General features: G+C 44.1%; 1 protein-coding gene across 2 annotated transcripts in view; it reads right to left on the reverse strand.

Annotated features, from left to right (window-relative positions):
- The window catches only part of MKLN1 (muskelin 1), a 157,482-nt gene that overhangs the window by 72,336 nt on the left and 61,506 nt on the right, over positions 1-23,640 (reverse strand). For both annotated transcript variants that reach the window (XM_014607487.3, XM_019487602.2), the window contains 3 exons: positions 17,199-17,276; positions 15,627-15,692; positions 1,990-2,102 (listed from right to left, as the gene is read on the reverse strand). In XM_014607487.3, the coding sequence (XP_014462973.1) occupies positions 1,990-2,102; positions 15,627-15,692; positions 17,199-17,276 (257 nt within the window). The remainder of the gene's footprint in view (positions 1-1,989; positions 2,103-15,626; positions 15,693-17,198; positions 17,277-23,640) is intronic.

The raw sequence follows: 23,640 nt of genomic DNA on the forward strand, positions 1-23,640 counted from the left end.
TTTACTTACGGAGTTGTGATTCTGACCTTTTCCTATCTCATCAGGTTTGCTCAGAGTTCATTAGAAAGACAGACAATACTTGTTTACGAGTATAACAGCCAGTTTGTTACATTGGTGTGTACTTTATTAAACCTCTGCAAACACTCTTCTTCAGCAATCGCTCAGCAATAAAAACTCAAATTATGTTGTGGACCTTCCCAAGCTCCATGTTTCCTCCTACTCTGTCCAAACTCTTCTCAGACCATTTCCCACAAGCTCCAACACCTCCAACCTCTCTCTTCGAAGTTTGAGACTCTCCCGTGCCAAGTTCTCCTTATGCTCCTTCAGCCTTTTCCTAAAAAATTACCCCATTGTTTCCCTCTCATTTGAGGACCCTTCGTTCTTCCCCAAGATACTCCTAACTGTCCATCTCCTTCACTTTCTCAGTACCCAGCCATCGTCCTTGCCTTTTCTCCAGTTCCCCTTCATAGGTGCTTCCCAGCATTTCTCAACCCAGAGATCTCTTCTCCAGCCTGCGGCTTCCTCTTAGGGCCTATGTCACTTCCTAGTGCCTTTTCCCATCACGCCTGCTAAGGGAACAGGTATAACAAACTCAGAGAAGAAAGGAGATGTGAAAGCTGCTGTTCCAGCTAGTGTTTTCCCCTTGTATCCCATCCAGGCTCCTCCTGCTCTGCGGGCATTCAGCCAGGTAGGGAAGGAGAAGCAGGGTCTATTGCAAGCACAAACCAGATGCATGGTCTCGTCTGCCCCGGAGAGTATGGCGGGTCTCCTGGCAGAAGGCTGCAGTTGTAACTATCTCCTACCCGTTGAGACATTAAGAGCAGCTCTCAAGAGAGAGTGGTCCCAAAATACTGCACCCAATTTCAGCATCCATTAGCATACAAGTGCTGTACTGGATCAGACTTATGGTCCATCTAGCCCTTTTCTGAACCCGGGTATGCTAACCTTCCTACGCCACCTCCTGCGTCAATGAATTCCACAAATTAACTAAGAATTGCACACACAAAAAAAAAAGTACTTTCTCCTGTTAGTCTTAAACCTGTCACTTACTACGTTCAGCAGGTGCCCCCTAGTTCTAATACTCTGGGACTTGGTGAACAACAGCTCCCTGCTTACTTGGTCCACACCCTTCACGATCTTATAGACCTCTATCATATCCCCCCGCTCAGCCTCTAGCCTTTTTAGTCTCTCTTGGTATGGCAACTGCTCCAGGCCCCTGATCATTTTGGTTGCCCTTCTGTACTTTTTACAGTGAAAAACTAAAAGATTGGGGGAGGGAGGGGGGGGAATATAAAAGAAGAGCCGCAAAAAGATCTGATGGCTAGGAAAAAAATCCCCTTATGCATAAGACAACGAAGCTCAAGCCATTTATAGCTTATCAAAAGGCTAGAAAGGTAGTTCTAGTCAAGTGTTAAAGTACCTTCAAAAGGAAAATGCACTGTCTACTAAGCAGCTGTTTAATCTAGCAGATAATAGTACAACAACCAACGAGCTGAAACCAGACAAGCTTTTTCCCCTAGCCAGAGTAATTGCTAGTAATTACCAAGAGGGTTCTTCCTCTCCAAGCCTTCAAATCACAAGATGCCTTTCTAGAAGATATGCTTTAAACTAACAAGGTACTGGGCTCAATACAGGGGTGACTTGAAGTTTCAATGACCTGCGATACAGACAAAATGAACTAATAGTCTCTCGGGCCTTAAAAAGTTACAGGTCTACTGATCTAGATTTCTACTAGCCATGCCAAAGGCTTCATACAACTGTTGAGCAAAACAGGCTGAAGATGATGTTTCAAATAAAAACACACTAAAAAATTTTTGGGATTGCAAGCAGTTATCGCTTTTAACCAGATGACATTTAACACTAAAGTGGTAAGTTCTTTATGAATGATGTTCCACTACAGCACTGATGCTGAAGCCTTTCAGAAACTTGCCAAATAGTGCGAGTATAACAGATCACATGTTATACACAAGGAATGATGGTGGAACTTACCTCCTTTTCAGTATCTCTAGAGATACAAGTCCACTGGTTTTCCTTCACACTGTATGCCCAGAAGTCAGCCAGGTCCTGAGTCCCATCCCAGCCCCCGAACAAATAAACAGTCTCTATATTAAAAAAAGGAAAAAAAAAAAGTAAGATTTAAAAAAAATCCAAAAAAACACAAACACAAAGCCAGCAAGAAAATGTAAAGTTCTCTTTTGAACAGACCGCTCTCATTGCCAGCACATGAAAACAGCAACTCAAGAGGGAGCTTTATTTAATTTTGCTTTTTGGAGCACTTTAAGCTTGATACAGCCTTGTATATAGATCCAGTTTCTCAGGCCATTCTCATTTTTGTACATGCATAGGATCATAGAAGAGCAGTGCTGAAAGGAACTTTACAAGGTCATTTAGTCGAGTCACAATGTTCCCCAGCCCCATTTACATGTACTGCTCCCCGCCAAATACATGTTTAAAGAGGACTGAATCCATGATACTGTAATTAGCGCTACCAGAAAAACAAAACCCCAACACATTAATGCACTTGAGGGTGCCAGGCCTCAGCACTGCTTATCCAGTAAGAGGTTAAGATTGTGTGCTGGGTGAGATGTGAGCTATCAGCTGGAGCCTTAGGTTAGGACAGGAGTGGGCAAAATATGGTCCACAGGCTGGATCCAGGCCACCAAGAGATTTTTGTCTGGCCCATGGTGGGTCCCACAGTCCCACCAAGCCCAAGCACAAGGGGCAGCTCAAAGAGTGGCATGTGAAGCCAGTCCCGCACCCCCGGGTGCCCACTGGGGCTAGGGCAGCCTGGCAGCCAGGCTCCATTTTCTGGCAGACCTAGTGGCAGTGGCTCCTTCCAGCTGCTGGACACAGCCCCACTACCCAGGCACACCCAGCCTGTCTGCCCCACATCCACTGCCGGGGCAGGACCTTAGCAGACAAGGCACACAGCTGGGATGGGGCAATGGGCCAGTAGGAAGCGGCATCTGGGAGCAAGACAAGCGAGCAGGTGTAGGGCTGGAGAAACCCCAGGATCTTGGGGTGGTGACAATGTGGGGCAGAGCTGCAATCTGCTGCCCACATGGCCCTGCAATGGGCACAGGTTCCACAGGCAGGGGCATGCAGGGAGCAGATCACAGCTCTACCCTGGCCCCACGCTGTCCTGTCACCACCCCAAGTTCCCAGCCCCAGGTCCGGATGCAGCTCCCCACCCACCTCCCCATGCAGTTCCCAGCCGGCCTCTACGGGAGACCCTGGGATCATGAGGCAGTGATAATGCAGGGGCAAGACAGAGTCGTGACATGCTCCCTGCACACGTTCCTGTCCTCAGGACTGGGGCTCTGCCCAGCTCCATGCAGTCACTGCCATGCAATCTTGAGGTCGCCATGAAGACCAGCTGGGAGCCCCAAGGGCAGGGTGCACAAGTGCAGGGGAGCTGTGTCAGGGGCCAGGGTTGGGATCTCGGGGTGGTGACAGCACAGGGCCAGGGCAGAGCCACAAGGAGCACACCCTTGCCCGAAGAAACCAGCCCATGCAGACAACAGACTGTGGTTCTGCCCTGGCCCTGTGCTGTCATTACCCCATGATCTTGGCTTTGCCCACCCATCTCACTCCCAAACACCATTCCCCGCCTGCCCGTGGCTGCATCCCACATGCAGCATTTTGGCGAGTTGTTGCACTGGGGGGGAGAGGGAGATGCTGACTTGGCCCACAACAGCTCAGCAAAACTCCCTTTGTGGGCAATGGGCCCAAATAATGGTCACCCACCCCTGGGCTAGGTGCTATGCCAGGCTCTGCCAAACTTCTGATGGAGCTGAAACCTTTCCCATTTAGTCTGCCTTTGGGGAAATAAATATGATCCCCTTAAAGTGAGTTTTTAAAAATACTCCAAGATCCTGCTTTAAAAAGCAAGGAAAAAATAGTGCTTATGACCTTCCCAGCCAATTAATGACAGAGGTGGGGGCTTTAAAGGGTTTCCCATCTACTCAGAGGAATTGCCATTTATGGGGTCAGATCACAGGCCCATGTAGGATAGTATCCCATCTTGCACAGTGGCAAAGCATGGATGCCATGGGGCAGGCAAAGAGGGTACATCCCTTGTTCCTCTCCCACTATAGCTTTCAGCAACAGGAAGTTTAGGAAGTTCAGATTCCCAAGCTGCACCTGTCTGTCGTGTGGGACCTTTCCTCCAAGAATATGTCCAATCCCTTTAGGTCCAATACCCTTTTCAACTGGGTTATGCAATGAGCCACCACATCTTGTGTCAGTGAGTTTCACAAGTTAACAACATACCGTGTAAAAACGAACAAACAAAAAAAATCCTTTTTAGTTTTCAATTGACTAAAAGTTTCACGTTGTCTTCCCCAAGTACTAGTATCTTGAGAGGTAACAAATAGTAAATCCACATTTCCTTTCTCTGCACCCATCGTACAAACGGATAACACCTCTGAGTGCTGGTCACAAACCAAGGGAAGGACTGATGCAATGAACTAGGATCTGCAGGTAGAATTACATTTTTCCAAATTAAGTTTTCCAACAAAATGGGATGGACAAAATGGCTTCCAAGGATTTTCACATCTTCTCTTAAGTACTTTTCTATCATATAACTAGATCATATTTTTACAGCTGCCTGCCAACTTTTACTCAGAAACCAATTAAAGCAGTTAAAGTGGGACATAACATGGAAACAGCTATTGACCCTTATCTACAGTGGCACTGGTGGCCATCACCAAGGAAAGGTTACCCTGGTTCATTAACTTTAATTACCCTTCCTCTTGGGCTCAGTGCTCCCAATGTTCCCTGCAAAGAGCAGGTCCCTTTGTGCACACAGATTCTCACAGCTCACAAAACCCACATTACCACAACAGCTTCATTGATAGCCGAGGAAAATAAAAGATTTGGCACAAACCACGTATCCTATTGGGCCTCTGCCAAATGTCATGCCTGCCTGTGAAGGTTTTGTTGCCCCAGATGAAGTTTAATAGCAAACTTGAATGAATCTGATGAAAACTAGACCTTTCATCTACCTAAAGAAAGCTGGTAAAAATGAAATAATGTGGAAAAATTTTAAACTAGTGAAATATCATGCAAGAAAATGCTACCTGCGAGCACCTCGGTGCTTACACATTAATGGGGAGAAAAATATTCAAAACGAATGTGCCGGATTCACTTTTCATCTCACTACACAACTTCTTTCCAGGCCAGAGATAAAGACTCCATCATTATCTACTCCAGGATGACTAACCTCCCTCTTCCTCGTCCATCAGTCTTTTTAGCTGATGGACAAAAATCAAACTCAACATATTTTATCGTGTATGGTTATTTATGGGCCTGCCTGTGAATAAGTACATTACAGTGCAAAAACTACATTTGTCTGGAAGGACATCCGTATTTCTTAATAAATTTCCCTGCTGCCAAAACATTCAGAGTTTCTTAATGGGGTTCTGGCAGTATTTGCAACTCTTCTCCCAAAGCTGGGGCAAATTATTGTTAACTATATTAATTCTGCAGCAAGTTTCACACCTTCAGGTCCTCATTTCAGACTGTAAACCCTCTGGGGCAGCAGCCACCATTTTACTCCATACTTATCTAGTAGAAAGGGTCCCAGGTCCATGATTACAGTGGACCTAAGCACCACCTCAACGCACACAAGTCAAGGAATTGAAAAGAAAGCAGGCATGCAGGTTAGCTGCAATTTTTTTCTCGTGTGTAAATGAATAAGGGGTCGTTTCTTCTTGCCGCAGAAATGGTCTTTGCGTTGGATCTGAACGAGGGGATGGCAGTAGCAGCACAAACAAATACAAATATTTACACTAGGGTTGTGCTCTTGACTCCAATCGAAAAGCCTCATCGCTTCTCAGACTAATAGCTGCAGACCAGTGGTTCTAAGCCTTTTTAGACTCGAGGCACCCCTTGGAAGATGCCAACCCTTAATTTTCACTATTTTTTTTTGAAGACAGAAATGTAAAAGAGCAATTCTTCTGTTGCGAAGAGCTCAGGAAGACCACAACAGATCAGAATGCTTTTGACACTATAGATTCCTAGTAGAAATCTCTGGGTTTATCTTGGGAATTGTGTTAGCACGCCTAACAGTACATGGCATCCCATGCCACCTTGAAAGGATCTCAAGGCACTGCAGGGTACCACAGCATCCTGGTTGAGACTCGCTGCTCTAGACTCTTGGGCACAAGGAGAGTCTCTTCCTACTTATTTGTGAAGTACACACCACAATGAAAGTTAAGGCTGCATTACTCCAACTGCTCCCCCCACCTTCTTCCTTGGGTAATTAAGAGGGAGATCAGAATCCCTCATGCCATTCAAGAGCATTTAGCAAGTGCATCCACCCAAAGCCTTTATCTGATCTGAAGTCTGGATGAAAACATGTAAACTTTATCTATTCTTGCCATATCCAATTTCAGATAAAATATTTTGGCAAGAATTCACTCACAAATACTTTGAAAGTTACTTTTCCTGGCAGAAATGCAGTCCCCAAGGCACTGCTGGTCCCTCTTTCTTGCCTTGCTCTCGGGACTGCTGCCCTCCCCAAAAGCCCTTTTCTTTCCTAAGAGTAAGAGACGCTGATGGACTATTAGGTCTGCACAACCCTCTGCCTAGAAACAGATACTACCCTCTATGCTCCAAATTTCACTTCTGCAAAAGAGTACATAATAAATTAGTCATCACTCCAGCTGCAGTCATAACCAGAACCAGCCTCTTTCTTTGCAATGAAGGCCATCTTCTCTGCTGCTCTCTCCCAGAGTGGAGAATGAGGAAGAGTTAGTGGTTTCAGTCTGCTAGGCTGTTCTGTTAGGCTAATGTCAGGCCAGGCCTCTCTTGATCTGCTACCGGGCACCACGTAAACCAGTACAACCTGTTCCATGGTTGGCTTGTCAAAGACTAACTGGGCTTGCCTGGGTGAGTAGGGTTCGTGGACACTAAAAACAAGACCTGTCAAAGGGCTGATGAGCTCCCTGCAATTCAACAGCCATCCATACCTGAAGAGGTGATGGGTGCCATCAGGTCGCTCTGCCCGAAGAATCGCCAATGATTGCAAAGCAACTCAACCAGGGTCGTTACAGCATCTAAGATGCCCCAACAGTTGCAATAGCCTTGGGACTGACTTGACGCTATTCTACAAAGATGATACAAAACCTAGCCACCACTCAAGAAGCAACTACAGCACCAAGTAAAACTTGACCAGTTACACACGAGAAGAGTTACGTTCAATTAGAAGTAACAACACTTTGAAGTTGATCATTAAATTGGTTGTACTTCAGCTCACGAAGTTGTGCGTGTGTAGGATTGTGCTGTGCAGCCATTTTCCATGGCACTATGAATCTGTGCACCTCACAGAGAGGGCGGAGACAGACATAACACTTAAGTATTTTAAATGCTGTTTAAACCACAAGCATCTGGATGTACAAGCCAATTTAGAATGGGTTAAATCTCTTGCAGTGTTCCACACATTTGTGTGCGTGTGTATGTACATGTGTATGTGTAATATGTACACACATTACACATACACACATATACTTGGATAATATATTATACTTGGATAATCAGGTTTTATTCTGAAACTGTCCTCCTTGAATTGGTTCAGTGTCATGTGTGGGCATCAAGCTTTCTGTAAATAGCATCTGATCACTCCTTCTAGGCATCCCACACTGCACCACTCCTCACTCCCTCTCCCCTCCCCATCGTCCCCTGTAAACCTGGACAGCAATCGTCTACTCTGGAATACAGCCAGAACTCTACTGCCCCAATCTATATTGCTTGAACTTGACCCACTTTAAGCCATCCCGGCAGATTTAGGCTGGGGGAAGCTAGGTGGGTGCAGGGGGCACCTCTGCTTCTGAGCTCCTGGGGACCTGTCCATGTTCTCTGCCGCTTCTAAGCAGCACTTTTCCCCAAGTCACTGGTAAAATCCATTCTATTCTTGGCAACTGACATAGAGAGGTTAGGAAGGCTGCACCCCAAAAACCCAGAACCCCAGATGCAGGGGTATCCCCTCTATCCCACCCAACCCCCCCTCCTCCCACCCCAAACCAGGCTGCGATGCACCAAACCCTGGTATGTTGCCAGGAATTGAAGTAAGATGAGGAGTATCTTGGGAGAAAAGTACTCTTTAAAAGTCAAGAAAGCTCCAACAGCTGTAGAGCACCCAGTCCTGGGAACCCAGAAGCAGGGATCTAGGCATCTGCTTCCCCCCTCCCTCCTATCTCCCCACCCACCAATACTTTGGTAAAGCACAAGAGGCTTTACTGAACTCAATGGATGCCTGTAGACACGTGGGACACTTGCTCCAACATGCTGTAATTACAGTGTGTTAGAGCAGACTCAATTAATCCAGTTGGCTGGAGCACGCTAATTAACATGCTCCATCAGCCTCGGTGTCTCATGTATTCAGAGTCCCTGCACTTCAAAATGGTGGTGGGGACGCTTTAACTAAAGCTGGTCGAATGGGCTTTAGTTAAAGCAACCTGCTGCCATTTTGAAGTGCGAGATACTGAATACACGAGACACTGCGGGTGCTTTAATTAGTGGCTCCCAAGAGTTGTTCTAATTAAAGCCCTGCCCCCCCGGAGCACGTGTAAAGATGCCCAATGTTACAGAAGGGGGATCAGAAAATTACAACTGGGTGCAATTGATTTCTTTGTCTTCGCTGGCATCCAGCCAGTCCAGGTCTTCCTCCACGGCTTGAGAAACATGGGGGAAACCGAGGCACTCACCACTGGGAGGCATGCTGGGCTGGGTATTCCCTACCACCCCTTGGGGGCAGTTTGACAGCACCACAATGCCTAAAAGGTGACTGCTCTTCTTAGACTGTTGGCAGTGCACACATGGAAACCTCTAAACCAGGACAGTTGTGAACTGGTTCCCAACAAGTGACATCCTTGAAATGGTTCAAGTGTTATGTCTGTTTGCTCCCCAAGTGATACACAGGCTGTGCTGCAAGTAGATCTCTTACTAGTAAGACTGGGTAAAATTGTTTTCTGCCTCAACTGGTTAAACAAATTCCATTGACTCAATGGGTCTTACACACTTTGAAAAATCTTACCCTTACATTTAATACACAACAGTATATTTATCATGAAATACAGATCAAGTAAAAGCTTGTCAAAAGCACCATAATAAACTACCTTTGCATCATTATTATGTTTGTCACTCATTAGTACATAAGAATCTCAATACAGGGGTCTCAGACAGTTTGAATTAGCTAGATTCCACTGAACTGAAGAGTTAATCACTAGGTTTATTCATGCCTCATAAAACCCCAATGAAGTGGTTTTTTTTCTAATTACCTCAATACGCCTATCAGCTTTTCAATACTGTGGGCTAATAAAGCTACCCGGTCTACATACTGGACAGTGAGAGAATTACTTTAAATATTTAAAGTTACAGTAGATTTGGTTTACAGCAATGCTATCAAGTGAAGCACACGTAGCCCTTCTCCCAATGCCTTTGACAATATACTGCAAGTCATCTTTCTGCCTCCCCTCTACAACCCAGCAGGCTCATGTCTTGCTTTCAGCTTTCTTCAAGCACACATCTCTGAGAAAGACCTTTTTATGGATAAAAGGAGCAAATCTTTTCCATCTACAGCATAAGCCTCCTGCCTGCTAACAGTGTCCTGACCCCAAACTTGGCACTACCCTGCTAGCACCCTCCAACTTTTGTCCGAATCCAAGACATCCCCACCCCAACCTCTGCCACACTGTCCACATGCAAAGCCTGCTGTGAATCCGCCTCTGCTCAAATGGTTATTGAGGTCTTCATCTCATTACCCGCTAATTCAACACCCTTTTCTCTGGCTGCCCTGCTTCCAACAACTACCCGCACATAGTGAGAAAACAGGCAATTTTACACATGCAAAGTGGTTGGTCTTCTGGAAGGGCAGTTTTGCTTCGCAGTCATGAAGACAATGGGAAACAGTATCCCTCTTGAAAAAAGGACAGGCTGAATTTTGTGACACAGAATATTCATGTCCCTAGTGAAGAAGCTCACTTATATAGTGAAAGTGAATAAAAACAAATGTAGTGTAAATGATTAGATTTTACTGAGTTAGCTACACTGGATGTCTCTGGGGCCTATGTCATTTGGATCAGTTGGGGAAGAGAGACTAACACAGGGCGCTAAGCGTCTTAAAAGAAGGATCTTTGAAATTAGCTTCCATCATTAACAGATTTACTTTTCAATACAGAAACTCATTCTGTACTCAAAAGCAAATGCTACAGGTATTCTCCCCCCACCCACAACGATTTATTTTTTTCCCCTCAAGTTATTTAATCCAGCTTTAAGCACAAAAAGCTCAACTCTATTTTAACCACAGAACTGCTAACAGTGTCACCAAAATGCATCACATTATTGTTAAAATAGAAGCAGTTGTTCCTTAAAATCTTTGCTAGGTAAAACCTGCCTCCCGCTTGCTCCATAAGAGCTCTGGCAAGGCATAGTCAAAATGATTTTATTCAACATATCAACAATAAGCGTCTCTAGCTTCTTCCAAAATGCATCACAGCAATGACTCTGCTGCTTGCAGTTTTGCTCAGCTGGGAAGACACCACTGAACCACTTGGGTATTTTGCCAGAATCTACATATATAAAAGGAGGAACCGTAGTTCTACTTGAGAGCTACACAGAGCACTTGCCCAAGTCAAGGTGTTTTTTCATATTTCCTTGTCCTCCCCTAAAAGGTACAGAAAACCCTCCTGTGCCCCATTTAAAGAAAATACCTCAAAGAAAAAACAGAAGGAAAAGTTCCCTTCATAATATAAATCTGTTTTAAACTGTGTGCACAAAAAGACCCAGCTTTGCCAGGCATGACTTGGTTAATGAATATGCATATTTTGCTGTAGACATACTAGCAATCAACTACTGTGGGTATCTTTGGGTCCTGAAGAAAAGTTACCCCCACCTAATGTCTCAAGTATCTTAAAATGGAAAAAAAAACCTTATGGTGCCCATGTGATAATAATATTTTTGGCACTGGGCACATCAGTCTACATTCTTGAGACATGACATTAAGATGCCAATCTCTTCCATCATCTCCAACATATGCATGAAGTTTTCAAAAATATAAAGAAAGCGCCATTTCACCAAAAGAGAATCAACGCCATTTTATTATAAGAACAGTCTAATCTGTTAATTTAAAACCATTTTTACCATTACTTTAATTCTTTCAAAGGAAAGGAAACATCCAAAACTTTAAAACACACGCTTCTGCTTGTTAATGTGCAAACGCCTTTTCAACCCATCCCCCTAAAAAGCCAATGATTTTCAGAAAAAGATGGGAAAAGGTAGCATTGGCCTGTCCAGTATGACAGGAAGGAGAGAAGCAACACTGCAAGTATCCAACCCAGTTACATACTTTTGTGTCTGTGGACAAGGGAATTTCCTTTGGGTCTTGCCAACTCATTTAACTTGAGGCTAAGGAAGAAAAAAATCCTATTTTATCCACACCGCACACACAGCTGGAGCAGTTAAGGAGGGACTTGGCATCCAAGAATCAGGGTTTATTCCAGCACAAATTTATTGTGACAGAGTCACTCTGTCACATATAAACTCCAAAGTAGAGGTTACAGGATAATGCCCACATTCAAAAAGCACTTAAATCATCTGAAAGGTGCCAAGTAAAAATGTTCCCCTCCATCCTTAAAAACATGAAAATTATTCTTCATTAAGTCATGGACCATGGGTTGCTTTTTTTCCCTTTTTTCTATTAGCATGAGTTTTGCTAGAGGCTGCACAGGGAGACTAGTTTCAGTTTGTAAAATACTTCCCGAAGACCAAGGCTGGCCAGGTTCCTGTAGCCTCGTTAAATGCTACCCACTTGCAAAGGGAAGCTGAACAGCCATTAACAGAAGTGCCTTTTAAAATACAAAGAGTATCAGGAGCCTTCATGGCCTGGTCATCTGCCAAATAAAATACCAGAAACACCAGAATTATTAAAAGCCAGACACCAACCGCCCAAGATACACAGATTTTATGGGCCCAAGCAAAGCTGCGTGCAACGTCTCAAGTAGTCTCCAGCAGGAACCTCCTCGAGGGCTGCAGACAGGATCCAAAGTTACCCATGGTGACCAAAAAAGCCACGTTCCTAGGAAGAACTAATTCAGGGGATAGGAAGAAAAGCCATTCTACCCAGACAAAGTATATGAATTTTTAGGAAGTCAGTTTAAGCAACCAGAAAACTCTTTACTATCTCATCTAAAAACAGCAGTCATAAGACCACAACTGTCCAGCTAGCAGCGCAGGGGCCACGCATGGCCCACAAGGGATTAATCCGATACCCCCAGGCTGCTGCTTCCTCCATTGCTCAGGGTGCAGCAGCAACTGGGGACTCCAAGCTCCTACTCCCAACCCTGGCCCAGGGAGCGGAGCGATGCAGTGCAGTACACAGCCTTCAATGCCAGAAAAGCTCACAGCCTGGGGTGCCTGAATGGCGTGGTGCGGCAGGGATGCTTGCAAGCAGGGAGCTAAGGGTCAATCAGGAGACCCGAGTGCATGGTGCAGCGGAGGGGACGGTGCGACAAGCAGCCCAGGGGCACACAGTGCAGTGGAGGGATGCACCCAGGCACACAGTACAGAGGACAATGTGGGCAGCAGCAGCAGCACGGGGATGCAGAGTACAGTAGGGAGGCACAGGAAGAGGCAGCAGGGAGAGGACACCTGGGCATGCAGTGCAGCAGGGTTCATGGCCCCCACTAGCGTGGCCTGAGGGTCATGCAGCCTGTGCCACATAGAAGTCGGACGGCCCCGACATACGCCAAAGGCTCAGGGGGTCACCTTGCCTCAAAGTCCCGGGTGCTAAAAGAACATGCAGAGGAGAGCTCATGATATTAGAAATGCAGATTTAAAACACTTAGCCTCCACATTGACATAACCCTCTTATTTCCAAGTAATGCCGGTAGAAATAAAAACCCATCTTAATAGATCTGTTCTATGACTACTAGGGTGCATTTTACAGCTTTCACTGTAAACAAGCTCTAGCAAGACTATTTTATTCGCAAGGCTCTTCCTAAGACTTGGTCTCTCCAAGAACATCCGATTCCCTTATATAAAAAAAAGCCTGGGTACTTCCTCCGAGGCGGTCCCTGAACGAGATAGGAAGTAAAGGGGAGGCCTAAATGGCCTCTACTCAGGATGGAGGGAGGTCAGAAGAGGGGTCCTGCAGGGATCTGTGCTGGTCCCAATTTTGTTCACTGTTGTTTATCAATCCCCTGGAAATCAGGATTCACAGTATAATTTCCAAGTCTGGAGATGATCCTAAATTACTCCAGATAGTCAAATCCGAAACCGATAGAGAGGAGCTACGGAAAGTACGCAAGTAAAAAGCAAAAAATAGCACATGAACTTCAAATGTCAACAAGTGCAAGATAACACACATGAAAAAAATAACCTCAATTATACGTACACAATGCTGGGTTCTGAACTAGCTGTTATGACTCAGGAAAAAGACCTTGGAGTCATAGCAGGCAGTTCTCTAAAAATATCAGCTCAATGCGCAGCAGCAACCAAAACGGTTGGGCATTATTAAGAAGGGAATTGAAAACAAAACTGAAGTCATGCCACTATACAAATCCATGGTGCACCCACATCTTGAACGCCATGTGCAGTTCTGGTCTCTGCACCTCAAAAAGGAGGCAGTGGAATTAAAAGGTACAGTGAGGGGCAACCAAAAAAAAAACAAACCCAAAAAACCCATCAGGGGTATGAAACAGCTGCCATACAAGGAGATTAAAAATGCTAGGTCTCTGTTTCTCAGTTCAGAAAGGAGAAGGCCAAGGGGGACATGACAGAAGTCTATAAAATCATGAAGCATGTGGACCAAGCGAACAGGAAACTGTTGTTCACCAACTCCTGGAATATTAGAATTAGGGGTGAAATAAGTAGGAGATGGGTTGAAGATCAACAAGAGAAAGTACTTTTTGGATGCAGTACGTAAGTTAACTTGCGGAGCTTATTACCACAGGCGGTTGTAGAGGCAGAGAGCATAGCCAGGTTCAAAAAGGGACTAGACGAAGTCATGGATGATGGATCTATTAGCAACTATTAAACAGAAGAGAGATGTATCCTCTGACATCTCTAAAACTAAATAATGGTGCCAAAGAGGGATCAATTAGATATACCCAGTTCAGGGCTCTCCTAAAGCATCTATTCCTGCTACTGACAGAAAGGATACCAAGTTACATGGACCATTAGTCTGACCCAGTACGGCACTTCTTATGGGACATTAAAGAAGTGTCAAAAGTTTTTGTTTTTTTTAAAGGCAGGGGAAAAAACAAGACATCAAGCCAGACAACTATAAAAAAAAAGAGGCTCACTGAATAAAGTAAGTATATCATGTTCTCTCCTCCACTTCAGCGTGCAGGTCACCTTATACAATCTATGTTAGCAAGGGAAGTATTAGGGTTACAATATAAGCAAACGATAAATGTGAATAGTATCAGCAGACAGAACAACTAAAAATAGTAAGAAAATCCAGTACCCTCACAAAACTGACCCTCTTGCTTAGGTTTGCCTCTCATACTTTTGTCTGATCTAGGCCATATGTTCTCTGGAGTTGAACAGGATAGACTGCACCACTTAGTCAAATGGTCAATTAGGAAAGAAGCCTTCAGCCACAGCATAAGGCACAATTTGATTGAGAAACAATATGCCAATGGGTCCATAATTGTACAGCTTTTATGGAATTGCTTCAGCCTGCTTAAGTGCATTGCAGTAGCAACTGACTCAAATGCATGCCCAAAATAATCAGAACAAGCATCCAACTGTTAGACTACTTTCAACTCATTTGGGCTCCAAGGGTTCTGATGGAATTCAGGGAATCACAGTGAGCAGGGATCCAATTTAAGCAGAACTACTATGGCAGTCTGGCAATCACACTGAGCTATTGGTGTAGGCAGCTGCGTTAGCTTGTCTTTATGCATTTGGCTTTAAGGGCAACCTTGAAGTTCAAAATTGAGTTTCAAATCAGGCAGAGTATTTACAATGGAGCTCAAGCTGTGAACCAGAAGCAGAAAGCAAGTCCTGCGTACTGTATATTTACACCTGAGATTCATTCTCTTTCACCATCTGATGCAGTGTTTTGGAATAAGTAGGTTCATTTGTCCGTATACTTTTAATAGGACTGAAGTCCTCAGTTCCTAAGAAGTGGGGCTCCTGGTAAGGGACAGAGTTGAGGGTGAGAAAAAATTCATTTGGGTTCAAAATACTCAGCCGTCTGCTTTGGATGCCCTACTGCGTACCAAATGCTCTAGGAATTCGAGAGCAACGACGACGTACATTGATACCATCTCCAAGCCTTAGATTTTATAGTACGTAGGGAAAATGAGTGCTCTTAAGGCCTCCTACTCCAAACCAAACAATTTGCCGGAGGAAGAAATCACGTATGCATAACATCACAGGAAGCATATTGAAAACTAGGGATGGGTTAGCCAGCAAAGACCCTCTCCATACAAAAAACAGAATACCCAAGTCTAACTCTAAGGCAGGCAGTGGTGTCCAAAGACCAAGAGACACAAGACATGGTTATGAAGGAACATGTGTTTGTTTGTATTATTCTGTTAAGATAATGGCAGCTTAGCTACATATAAGGTCCAGGAGAAAATGCACCTGATTTTTCTTAAAGGATCACGACTGCTCACCTGTCTGAACATCGATGACCATCTGATGACCACCCCTCATTCCTGGTCTGCTGTCTTCTCCATCACCTTGTTTCAAAAGCAAAGCAAAAGTTTTAACCTACACATGATTTCAAAGTGAAGCCAGCTACTTACTTGTACATCCTAAGCACTAGGGGGAAGTAACGTCATTTAAAAACAGCCCAGAGTTCTTTAACCATTCATGCCATGCCGAGGAATTACCCAAAGAAACAGCATGTTTTGCTCAAGACAACCCAGATAACAGTTCGTTCAACTGCTTTATCTGCCAGACACAAGGCAGTGATGTGGGTAGAGGGAGTGAATACAATGCTCGGCACTTGTACTATCTGAGAATCTTTCAAGAGAAAACTTGAAAACAGTACCTGAAACATCCCCAAGCAACTGAGCTAACAGCAACCTTTGCATCCTTCTCAAACTGAAGGAGGGGTAGATGCTTATTCAACCCCTGACAGGATGAAGAGCGGTTTCAAGAGGTGGCTTCAGCCACATCAGCTGGCACAGCCCAAATCCATCCAGGAAAACTAGTGCCCCCTTCCCTCCACCAATTGTACAAACAAACACCCCATGTCATGACAGGCAAAAGGAAGAAGATGTCAATTTTGCTTCTTTTACACTGCTTTGACTTTCTCTTGTGCAAAGGGAATCCTACCTTCCCACTTAAGGAGTTCTCCAGTCAGTCAGCTGCTCAAGTATTACAGACTGGGGCAGAAGATCTAGTTCCTCAGCCTCATCAGGGAACTGGCGTTAAAGAAACCCTTAAATTTTATTTGCAGGAGTAGGTTTTGTCTGTGTTCTTATGTAGCTAACCCATTGTACTTGGTGTTACATACAGGTTGGTTGTCCTGGGAAGTGGCTATGGCAGTGTACTGCATAGCAGAGTTTGTTAACAGTTATCTTTTAAAGGTAAAAGGTGCTGGGAACTTTTTAACAATAACTTCTACAGCTTAACGATGGCCACCAAAATGTGAGTTATTCTGGATATTTCTAATACTACCTCCATTTGTGCCAAAACAAATATATTCACAAGCTTAATTTCCATGTCGTTCCCCATTATCAGCATCACTTTACATTTAATTTGTACCATGTTTCAACTCCAATCATACCCAACAGTTATTAACCTATGACTCACTTGTTTTAAATGGACCTGTCTAATGTTTGATCTTACAGCTATTGTTTTCTGTGAAAGGTTCGCTAATGAATTGGAGATTCACTTACATTTCACTATCTGAGAAAAAATGCAGATGCAATTTCCTTTTCACCCTGCTACAAATACTGATTCCTGTAAAAAGCATGATCAAAACCATCCAATATCCTCCTTTGCTGCAACATTCCCTTACACTAATCCACAAAGTAATATGGCAGCACTATTAATGCTTGGATGCTTTTAAAAGAAATGCCCCATTAAGAGTCTAGGCAGACAAGGTTTCTTGGGTGAATTTGATATCTTTTATTAGACCAACCCAAATAAAAGATATCAAATTCACCCAAGAAACCTTGTCTGCCTATATCCTTAGACCAACACGGCTACAACCTAAACCCCATTAAGAGTCTTACCTTTGGTACTTTTGGGGATGATCTGACCCCAGCGCGGCTTGTATTCTTGCTGACTGATGTACTGATTGAACAGGCCATCTGCAAACACAAAAGCAGCCTGTTGATTTTTGTAACATTTGCGCTCCCATTACATTACAGATAGCTTTTTGGAGTAGACGACTTCATCTGTCTCTATCCTACCTGCTCTCCTGATGCAGTTTTCAAAATGATCACCTTCTGCACATCAGTTACCTCATTAGCATATTTTTTTATAACATACCTTATTCGCTTTGCATCTTAACCAGAATGAAGAGAAAACAGCCACTTAAACCAACCCCTCCCCCCCCAAAAAACAAAAAAACAAAAAAGGCAGCATCTTCTGCCTGGCAGGTCACACCAATGGTTTATAAACCTCTAGTGTGCCATGTTTAAATTAAAAATGGGTTCCTATTTCCATTATTTAAGCAAGAAAAACGAAGCTGACCACAGTTATAAAATTAGTCATTTAGTACATGTTGCACTGAAACTAGGTCAGACAGTATCTCTGGAGTTTCAGCTAACAAAAAGGAGAAAACATTGTTTAAATGCTGTGAGACGGAAGAACCAAACATTAGATCAAAAACAGGAAGAGCAAAAATAGCTATGAAATTCTTTGAAAAGAATTAATTAAAGGAAAAGGGATGAAAACTTATCAGATTGCTGGTAGATCCTCTTTTCTGTAAGCAGTACTGATCTCAGCTCCCTAGCCAGATTGTAAGCGGCTACCTACACTTCCTAAGTTTGCGCACGTTTTCAATCATTCATTAAGAGCCCAGCTCCTACCTCCGATCAGTCCCTCCATAAAGCAGAATGTTTTCCATACTTTTCATAGGTTTGATATGAGCTCCCAATACATCTGCAAAGGGTACTCTGCTGCTGTCCTTCAGATCCCCCCTTAAAAACCTTTTATTCTGCCATGTTCACAGAACTGATGTGTTGTACTGAAACCACTGCTCCTAACATACATCAATAGCATCTCATTGCCTCCTTATGCTTCCCGTCCATTGCATCTGTCATAGACTAAGCTCTTTGGGACAGGGGCCGTTTTTTCTGTATTTGTACAGTGCCTAGTGCAACAGCATTCTGGTCAAAGACTCGGGCTCTTGGGGGCTGGGATAATAATAATAATAATAATAATAATAATAATAAATAGGACCAGGACAGGATTCTCCAGGTGTTGAGACACCAAGACTTAACGCTCCTGAGTTGGAAATTGCTCAAATTAAAGGTTGCACATGCATTTTTCAGTGACTTACAAATGGCTACATCTGGATAGGACGTGTGTAAATCCCTAACTATACAATAATTACACGAGGTGCATGTGTATGTGCTGGGGACAGGGGAGGGTCGTGTTTATTTAGACCAGAGGTACTCAACCTCTTCAGGCTCTAGGCATCCCTCATTCAGCTCAAGGCACATCCCATTAAACTCAAGGCACCCCTCAGAAAATGCCGGCTCTTATTTTTGACCCATTAACAGAAAAATATTAGAGCAATTCTGCTGCAAAGAACTCAGAAAGACCATAACAGGTCTTTTTTTTTTTTTTTTTTTTTTTTTAAACAGTGAATCTCTATTTAAAAATCTCTGGGCATTTTCATATATGCTCCAGGAGTGGGGGACACGCTTTAATTACGCTCCAAGAGCGGCCCTAATTAAAGCACCTGTTGTGTCTCGTGTACTAGTGTCCCCACACTTCAAAAAGGGCAGTGGGGCGCTTTAACTAAAGCTCATCGAACGAGCTTTAGTTAAAGCTCCCCTGCCGCCATTGCCATTTTGAAGTGTGGAGACAGATAGATACATGAGAGAGGCTGCTGGAGGGCGCTAATTAACACGCTCTAGCAAACGCGATTAAAATCGAGCCTGCTCTGACGTGCTGTAATTACAGCGCATCAGAGCAGCGTCCCTGCATGTCTACAGGCACCACCCTCTGGTTTCATCTCATGTCATGTTTGCCCACCTCAGTAATAACATCATGTGGCAACCTGCAGCACCCTTGGAAGGGTCTCGAGGAACCCCAGGGTACCGTGGCACCCTGGTTGAAAGCCACCGAGTTACACAGGGGCCTCAGTTTAGAGCTCGGAGCTAGGATAAAAATCATTTCCAGTACTGGTTATGGTTAGTAGGAAAGTTCGCAGGAGTTATTTCTCATCTATCTTCTCAGGTGTTTGTCTGAGGGTTCGCTCATTGGCCTTTTTCCCCTTTGGTTGGGAAGAGAGAAAAAAAAAGGAGAAGAATATGTGAATGGAATGAAGACACACAGTGGTCATTTTTAGCTTTAAAACCAAGTCATCGATTTGGATTCAGAAATATATGCATAATTTCCGTCACATTGTTTGAAGTTGGTAAGAAATTCCAGATCAACAGAAATCGGACAGGTTTCTCTAGCCAAACACTCAGAAGATCCAATCTTTCTGAAAACATTACAAAGTTTGGTCTTCAGGAAGGCAGCTAAACAACAACTCTTATCTCTATGGCAGCCAATAGACACAAATAGACAAAGAGGATGAATTACACCATATATGACCTGAAAAGAGTAGCTTAAACTCTCTCTCATACTCAACACCCACAGGCAGCACTTGTCAAGACATGACACTTCTCCCCTACTGCGCCTTCAGCTTCTTTTAAGAATGCTTCTTTTCTTCCACGGGACATTGGTTTGGAAATATTCCAGCTCAATTCCCAGAAATGTTTCTTTCAGCTGGGAGCAGTTCCACGTTCGTTCTCCTGATACTACAAACCGGTAATGGCTCGATTTTGGAGGCTGAATCGTTGGTTGCTGGACCCAAGGGAAAGGGGGAGGATCCTGGGTGGACCTTGCACCGGGTCTACCCCAGTGCACTGCTTACGCTCCTGGCCTGGACGGCAAAGTTCAAGCACATCCAAATAAACAATGCGCTGCACAGCCACAGAGAAAGATCAGATCTAGGCCAGATTAGGTTTTGGTCAGCTGTTTCCAATGAAACAGTAACAGTCTGGAACATTTTCAACATTTTCAAAGTTTTTAAGAAGTGCTTACTAGATTTAAAGGGAACTTTTTCCATCGGCCAAGAAATCTATTTCACATGGATCAAAATGCACCGTTACCCTCTTCAGATGCAAGTGTAGAATATTTTCAGCAAACAAAGGTACATAAACTCCTTCACACCAATTTGAGATGCATTTGAGGTGATAAACAAGCAACTTCTAGAGAGAGGCTACTGATCAGCGACATAAAATTAACTAGTTTGGCAGCCAATTAAAGTTTAAACACGAAGGATTTATGCAGGATCCGAGGGAAGTAATTACGTGGTAAATTAGAATGGTTTTCAACTTGTTCACATTATATGGCTTCTACAGCTAGAAAAAACAGAATCCTGTATATAATTTGTTTCCTTTTAAAAACCCAACCCTCATCCCTGTACAGATGCCTATCTATTTTCTTGCTAAACATTAAACAATGCCTTCTCTAGGGCAGCAAGTTTACCCTTCGGTCCCTGCAGATTTTCTTTTTTAAATGAGGGAGAAAGCTGGCAGCATCAATAGCTGTGAAAACGCCTTTTAAAATGAGCTAATATAACAATTTCTCCAGAGTCAGAGGTGAACAGCAGCCCCAAACCACAACTCAAGTGGCAGAGCTGTGGTGTTACTGAAGATTTTCCAAGACTTGGGAGTGAAGAAGAGAAACAAACTCATGAGTTTCTACTCCATGCCAAGGGTTCATCCATTCCTTTCACCCATCTTTGTTCTTAGCCAGTGAATCCCTGTACGGGCAGGCACTGAGTTTGCAAACACATCTCCATTTTATATACCCATAAATGAAGGTGTTCCCCCATGCAGGCTCTCATGATCCTGCCTCACCTCACATGCCCTGGAGTCCAGCTAGCACTGCTAGGAAAATGTCCCTCTAAAACTTTTGTTCCAAGAAATACAAAACCACTGCTCCTGCTACTCCAAGGTCTGTACCCTGAAGCGTGGCTCAGTTTTACCTTAAAAGCTTCCAGGCAAAGACTTGGTTGTTCCCTTCTTGCACGCCATAAGCCTGGCAAGCACCAAGCGTTATAAGCAACGCAACTACGTTTCTGGCTAGTGACTTAGAGGATGATTTGTCAATGGATGACCAGATGTCAGATAACAACGTGACGCTGGCCAGATGGAGCACGTCACTAAATGTAACCAGAACAACGTGTCTGGAGCTTGCAGATCACACAAATCTGGACGGTTTGTCCTCAAGCAGCAGCGTTTCGCAGCAGTCTCATACAGGTCCATTTAAAACCTGGACTCTGCTTGCTCTCTATAGGAATACGAACCGACTGCCCATCAAGAATGACGAGGGGGGAGCAGGCGGGGATGGAGCCCCGGCCCCTGACCTCCCGTCCGGGCCCGCTCCCCATGTCCCCACCGCAGTGGGGGAAGGAAGGACCAGACCTGAGGGTAGGGAGAAGCCAGGCCGCCGCAGTGGGAGGGACAGTGGGGAGCAGCAGGACAGGCTGACCCAGCAGCAGTGTGGGGATGGGAGGAGCAGACCCAGGCCCACTGTGCATCCTGTCCCTGTCTTCCCTGGCCTACAGTGTTCAGCACATCCTGCCCCCACCCCTCTGCCCCCACCCCAGGGACTCAAACACGCTACCCCTGTGTATTTGGGCTACGCCTGCAAACTAGTCAAGATTTAGGGAGCTTTTTTTTTTTTTTTTTTTTTTAAATAAAGGGAGCCAGGCAACTGCCAGAGTTTTAAATTTGCCCATTTTCTGAGCGTAATGCACACAGAAGTCAGAAGAGTCTGTGGGAACGCATGGCTGCCGGCTATAACATTCTCAGAAAAAAATTTGATGATGGGAACAGAAAGACATCAGTGCTCATGAGTACTGCAAAAAGCAGCTAACACCACTGATATTCATTCTCATTCTCATCCACCTGGCTTTCTCCATGTCGAATGCTATGGCAACATCCAGAAACAGGAATGCAGAATGGCATTTAAATCTAGCTTTTTGTGTTGAAATCACTAATACAATTTTTCTGCTGAATTGCATCTATGATTCATCCCAGTGAAGCTCATTGCACCCCTCTGCATGCTCCTTTAAAGTTTGAACTTCAGACCAATGCAAGGTCAGCTGTTCCTGTGCTCAGGTGTCAACCATGGCAGAACAGTTCAGTCTCCGAAAGGCTTTGAGATAAAATTTAAGGGTTTGTAAACTGGGCATTTGTAAATTTATCTTTAAATGGCTATATTTGCAGTGCTGCAAGCATCCATTAAAAGTACCCCAAAGATTTGTAGCAGATTTTTTTTATCTGAAAAATATAATATACAGAGCAGGGTTCAGAAAGAAAACCCCAAGCCCTCCAGGTGAGGTATCAGAGGAATGTTTCAAAGTGATAAAGAGAGGACTAGAGAAGAAGGAGGGTGTTTGGTATACAGCAGTCACTCTCAACCAGGATGCCACAGCAACCTAGGGTGCCTTAAGATCCTTTCAAGGCTGCCATACAATATCAGCACTGTTAAGTTCATAAAACATAATTCACAAGATAAACCCAAAGTTTTCAAATAGGAATCCACAGTATCAAAAGCATTATGACCTGTTGCGGTCTTTGAGATCTTTGCAACAGAATAATTGCTCTTTTATTTTTTCATAGTCAAAACACAAGTGAAAATTAAGAGCTGGCATATGCCGAAGGGTGCTTTGTGTCTACTGAGAAGGGCCTCAAGTCTGAATAGTTTGAGAACCACGGGTGGACAGGAAACTATATCAGAGAAATACAGTATGAAAAAAGGGCATTACAGAGAATGGTAAACAGAGGAACATTTAAAGAATGAAGGAGCATCATGAGCAAACAGTGTTGGCAAATGTGAAGTGTAAGGTGGGGTTCAGGCCAGAATGAACATACATTTTACCTTCAAGCTTAACAAGGAGGAAGATCCAGTTGTTCAGATGCTAACCTGGACCTTTGGAAACCAGATGTACATAGACTTCTTGTGTGATCATAGGCAAGCAACGTAGTCTCTGTATCGGGGGTTTCAACTACTTCCCTACCTCCGAAGTATTGAGAGTACTTCCACAGCCCTCCTGTTTAGCCCAGCATGAAGGAAGATAAGGGAGACCGGCAAAGGAATTCAGTTGTGTGTTCAAACCAACAGAAAAGGGATCAGTAGAGGATAAGCAGTAGAGTCACCCAATTTGCCCAATGTTGTCTAGTAAGATACCCAAGTCCTCGCTAACTGAAGTTTGGCAAAGGCGGCTCATTACAAATGCAGCCATGCACATGCAGGTACTCATCCTTCCTTCTTCGGAATCAGCGACAAACTTAAGGTGTGCAAGTAAGAAATGTAAGTTATTCACCGATTAACTAATCATGGGAAGAACTGCTCATTTCTGCATTTACAATATGCTGGGACGAGAACAACGCTTAGAGCTGCAGGTGTCAAGTTAACAGCATAAATTTTTGCAAGGCC

The sequence above is a fragment of the Alligator mississippiensis genome, chromosome 4 (assembly GCF_030867095.1).
Source record: "Alligator mississippiensis isolate rAllMis1 chromosome 4, rAllMis1, whole genome shotgun sequence".
NCBI lineage: Eukaryota > Metazoa > Chordata > Crocodylia > Alligatoridae > Alligator > Alligator mississippiensis.